General features: G+C 35.7%; 1 protein-coding gene across 1 annotated transcript; it reads left to right on the top strand.

The window, feature by feature from the left end:
* The first annotated feature begins 2,447 nt into the window (after positions 1-2,447).
* LOC130570056 (urokinase plasminogen activator surface receptor-like) lies at positions 2,448-4,465 on the top strand. Its single transcript, XM_057360146.1, has 5 exons — positions 2,448-2,608; positions 2,713-2,829; positions 3,457-3,600; positions 3,688-3,798; positions 3,913-4,465. Exons 1-5 carry the CDS (start codon positions 2,560-2,562, stop codon positions 4,104-4,106), a joined length of 615 nt encoding a protein of 204 aa, XP_057216129.1. The 5' UTR covers positions 2,448-2,559; the 3' UTR covers positions 4,107-4,465.
* The last annotated feature ends 995 nt before the right edge of the window (positions 4,466-5,460 follow it).

Genomic DNA, 5,460 nt, shown 5'->3' with positions numbered 1-5,460 from the left:
TTGCAAAAGCGTTCCACAACTAACATCAAAACAAACAATGAACAACAACATTAAACTCTATATGAATTCAATTCAATTCAATTTTATTTATATAGTGCTTTTCACAATGTGCATTGTTCCAAAGCAGCTTTACAGGAGAAAATAAGAAAAACTGAAAAACACAAAAAGGCAAAACACACTTTCTTTGTAAGAAAGAGCACAACTGAGTGGACACTACTTTTTCGAGTATTTTAGACAGGTAAGGGAGATTTGAAATCGGTCTATAGTTTCCTAGTTCATTGGAGTCTAAGTTTGGTTTCTTGATAAGAGGCTTAATGACGGCCAGTTTAAAGGATCCTGGGACATGGCCTGTATTTCCTTTCCATTGTGTTCTTTGTCTTCCTTGTCTGGCTTCTCGTCAACTGTATTTCCCATTGTCTGTCCACGACTGTCCTATGGCCGTGTGTTTGTTGACAACTCTCCCACCTGCTGGCTGGTACAGGTACTGTTTAACAGCCTGACAATGAGTGTTTCAGCTGCAGTTAGTGGAAAGAACATGTGAAATAACATCTCACTAACATACAGCTTTATTGTATTAGAAAAGCAAAAAAAAAAAAAAAAACATTTCAATAAAATCCATTTTATTTGTGTTGAGAAATGTTTTTATTGCTTTTGACAATACCTACCTGTATTTAAACACCTTCGAATGTGCTTCACATAAATTGTTATGCATCTTTATATCAGGCATCCCCAATCGTAAGTCCTGTGCTTGATTGAAAGGTCAAAGCTAAATGCATCCCATTCAACAAACGGCATGATTTCAGCTATGATTAATGATTTAGGATGAGATACACAACAGAAGCTCAATACATAAAGTTTGTTCTTCATGTCTGCTGTTCACTTGAATCAGTTTGTCATCATAAATAAAGTGCGTACATACACTGACCAGCAGATAGAAGCAGACTGCCATTTGCGTACAGCAGCCATGAAGGTCAACCAACATTAAGATATTTCTGTGAAAAAATGTGAGAACATTTAAGTAACGTAAGAGAAAGCAGTTTCTTAAATTAGTGAAGTAAATACAAGCATGACATTTTGACTGACAGTATCAACAACGTCTTGAAGCACAACAGAGGCTGGAAGTCTAAAGTACCTTTAAATTGAAATTGGAGGTTCATTGCCGTGCCGCCAGCATGCACAAAAGTCAGATGGGAGTGAAAAGTGTTAAAGGTGAAATAATTAAATCGGGAAACAGGATGCGATGTTTAATGTCTTGAGTGAATAAGAGTGTAAACATTGAATGTAGTTTCACAAAAATGTTGCAATGTTATCAGAGCATCACAAAAAAAAGTCAGGTTAAAGGAGCTATTTAGTCTAAAGGTCCTGAGACTCTACGCCCCTGCCATGAAACGCATACAGATCCACCACCCAGGTAGTTATGGCAACAAAAATGATTTCATATTCCCAGCACAAAATAATGAGGTAACTTCCTTTTTACAAGGTTAAATGGGTTGAACATGATCAAATCAAGTTGATTTCATTATTTATTTAGAATTACACAATTACTTGAACAAATACACAATTTTATGAAATGTAGCTTACACAATGCATTGCACTTCATTAATCTACTAAGGCCCCCATTGCACATACACATTTTTTTACATGAGACATCACAAAACTTATCAAGGCACGTTTCTCTACTTTAAAACCATTTCTATCTTCATATGCAGGATGCTCACCTAAACCTTTAATCTTATTAAATCTGTACAGCAGTATTAATCACTGGCTGTTGCCTTAAACATATTAAAACATGTCAGACACTCCTAGTAGCAACTGTCAACTAGACTTTGAAAAAAGTGTTCAAGACAACTCTCCTCTACCTTACGGCTGGATTTAAATGGCAGCGTTTTTTGCACCAACTGTTATTTAAAAATAAAATAAATATAGCCTTGGCTTCAGAAAACGGTTTAACTATTAGGTTAAAATCTTAAGGTTGTCCTCAAATCTTTTATTTGTATTTACCCTTTCATGAATGTATACTAGTGTGGTTGTATTGTGTTCACTCTACAAAATGCATTCTTATTTGCTTAAAAAACAGTTCTACATAAACAAAATAAAAACAATAAAGTTATTAAGATTACTATTTAAGCACGTGCTAAACAAAGGATTGTGAGTAACAGGAAATTGTTAGTCAGATGAAGGTCCTCAGGGGTTAACAGTACTTAGGTTTCGTTTTCTCGGAAAGGAAATTTGGGAGAGGGCTTCCTCTGTCACAGTCCACAGTCAAACATTACATTAAACTACTATTGCTGGTCCCTGTGCAGTAAACCAGCGATAACTTTTCTACATTCACTATTAACTATTGCACAGGAATCCTACATATGTAAAAGTGCAACCAAAGGATCCTGTAGGTCTGTGAACTCAATAGAAAACAAATTTCTATTTAAAAAAGTGCACCGATCCCCCCCACCCCCTATATTAAAGTTTCACTTCCTCATTAAAGCTCCACCCTCTTTTGATCGTCCCTAAAAGACCATTGAAAAGGGCTTGTCATGTCATTCACCTCCTGACTGACCAAACATGCATCTGAACATCTTCACCGTTCTACTTTTCGCTCTTTTTGCTGAAGGTACAGTACAAAACACAAAAGCTTATTTAATTTTTGTAATAAATTATTTTTTAGCTACATATACAGATAATTGATTGTTTCTTCGTCCTTCTGTTTTCCTATAGGACACTCGCTCAAATGTTATCAGTGCACAGGTCTGCTGGGTTCTTGTGTGAAGGAAGAGATTAAGTGTTCCACTGGAGATGCTGTATGTGCAAGTCAAACAACGGTACAATCCATTGGTGAGTTGAGTGTGATAGAGCATGTCATGTGTGCTATTGTTGAATACTTTAGCGATACAACATTGATGGCAACTAAAGGATCTTAGGAGTTTCTAAGAAGCATCCTGTATGAATGTTATGTGAGAGATGACTAAAATTCTGACTTGAGAGTACAGACACATCTCTGTGGTTTATTTACATATCCACATATTTACTCTGTTGAGCTTTCCGCAAACAACACAGCACCCAAAAAAGATCAAAACTAACCAGAAAGGGCAAATGATGATTAAAATGAAACAAATGAGTAAATATTGGATAAGTAAATAAGACACAGATATGTGTCTGTAGTTCAGTAGTTTCAGTAATTGTATGGAGTGAATTGTCATAATTCGTCTGTTCTTGTCTTATGTTAATGTGTGTTATATTTGGCTAAAATCTCAATTATATTTAACTTCTGCGTCAAGCGTTTCTGCATTGTTCCTGCTAAACACATAAAACTGTGACAGCCGTATATCCTGGAGGCCATTCCTATTGAAGCAAAAGAAATGAATGCACATTTTGATTGTGAATAATAAGAGTCGCAGGAATGAAATGAGGGTAAATAATGACAAAATCTGAGAGTGAACCGAACCCTTTAAACATGTTTAGGAGACGCTTCACAAAGCATGCAGATAAAAAGTTGCACTGAGCCAAAGACGTGTGTAAATGGATCTCTCAACCTGGGCATTACAAGAACAGCAATAACTATGCAGTGCTGTAACACAGACTTCTGTAATAGCCGAGATACTTCAGGTATTGTCTTATATACAACACTATACATACTGTACATGTGCCAGCATGAAGCTTAAGATGAAAGAACAAGATTTCTTTCTTCTACAGATACCAGCTCTAAAAAGCCCAATGAAAAACAATGTTACTACTGTAATAAGAACAGATGCTTTAACAAATTAAGCTGCGCAGGAACTGAAGACTACTGCATTAATGCAAAAGGTGAGAATTTGGTAACAGAAAAGTACATTTTTCTTGAGGAGATGATTGTCTCCATAAGTGGAATACATTATTGTTCACTCATTTATGACTCCATTTCTGTTTTCTTTACATTAGCAAATTCGGACTCTATGTCAATGACTTTAAAGGGATGTGCATCGAAATCCATGTGTGATGTCCCATCACAAATAACTCAAGTATATACAGACGTCTCATGCTGTCAGGGGAATCTGTGCAACAGCGCTAAGAGCATCACTCAGAACCTCCTCCTCCTCTCATGGCCGTTCATCTCCTACATCATGTTTCACTGAATTCAGCAGAACATCACACTCAGTGAATGCAACACATTTGATACTTTATGGTGGGACTAATAAAAAATAGGGAATAGTTACTGAAGATATACTTTAGGCTCATGAATGCAACTATAGTCAGACAAACATTACTCAATATGACCTGAATTTTCAGTGTGTTTTCTTTCATGCATGAATTATGATGATCTGATTAGTTTTCATTAGTGTTGTTATTGTTTTAGGGCATGGGAAAAACAAGATTTTGATCACTTTTCGAACATCTGAAGAGATGACAGTGTACAGGTTCACTGGTGTCCCTTAGTGCTTTGGCAGTATTGCACCTGTACACAATGATGCCAATAAAGCACCTTGAATTCAAATTTGGACATACAGTATGTGTTTTTTTCCAAGGGTATTTTACATTTCCGGTTTTGGATTTAGTAAACTACACTGATCTGCACAAATAAAAGCAAATAATAAAGTGACATCAAATGACATACATTAAGTTGATCAACTTACAATCGATGAGATAAGAAAACATTTTCCTTTTCGTGTTGACATAACAGCCTTGTGTACAATAAGATATAATCTATTCAAAAGTCAACGGCAGATGTTAGAAAGAGGCTAGACAAGTTAGAGAATTGAAATGAGCAGGTAGCGTGACATGCCCTCATCCACAAAAACCATTATGAGATCAAGGGAAGAAAATATGAGCCAGATTACAGTAAACACAGGTTCACATGAATCAACATGATCAGTGTGTTTCTGTGTTATAAGTCTGCTTATTAGTCCAATTTTTAGGAAACATCTAGTGTTAGAGAGTGAAAAAAATCTGTAAAAATACATGACAGATGTCAGCAGGGGTTTATTGTCAAAACATGTCCTCGGTGGTTAACGGTTTTTAGGTTTCCTTTTCTCTGAAAGTGCCCTACCCTAGACTCTTCTTTACAGACACACCAACTCATACAAACCTTTGAAGTGTGTTAGGCAAAGTTGATAAAATAAATGAGACAATGTTGACCAAAGTGATGTTGATAAAATAAATGAGACAATGTTGACCAAAGTGATGTGTAATATAAAAAATTATCACAAAAACACTATTTGAAGGTTTATGTTAATTGAAATAAAATAAAACTTAAGCTAAATGAAAATGAGAAATGTTACCTTAGCAATAAACTGAAGCATTAAAATTCTTTAAAAAGGAAAGTAATGACTGTGGTCTGATGAAAACACTTCACCGTGCATTCAAGCACCCCATAGTATCCGAACTGTAATCTGATATTCCGATACATATTAAAAAAATGGCTAAAACCAGCACCCTCCAGCAGGTGGCTCTGAAACTCCAGAAAAATTAGACCATAAATAGACCAAATAA

Source organism: Triplophysa rosa, linkage group LG19, assembly GCF_024868665.1.
Source record: "Triplophysa rosa linkage group LG19, Trosa_1v2, whole genome shotgun sequence".
Taxonomy (NCBI): Eukaryota; Metazoa; Chordata; class Actinopteri; order Cypriniformes; family Nemacheilidae; genus Triplophysa; species Triplophysa rosa.
The sequence above is the reverse complement of the archived record's forward strand: the minus strand, read 5'-3'. Positions and strand labels throughout refer to the sequence as shown.

Coding starts and splice junctions, on each gene's coding strand:
- LOC130570056 (XM_057360146.1), top strand. CDS start 2,560: ATGCATCTGAACATCTTCACCGTTCTACTTTTCGCTCTTTTTGCTGAA. Junction 2,609..2,712: donor TTTCGCTCTTTTTGCTGAAG/GTACAGTACAAA, acceptor GTTTTCCTATAG/GACACTCGCTCAAATGTTAT. Junction 2,830..3,456: donor AACAACGGTACAATCCATTG/GTGAGTTGAGTG, acceptor AAACATGTTTAG/GAGACGCTTCACAAAGCATG.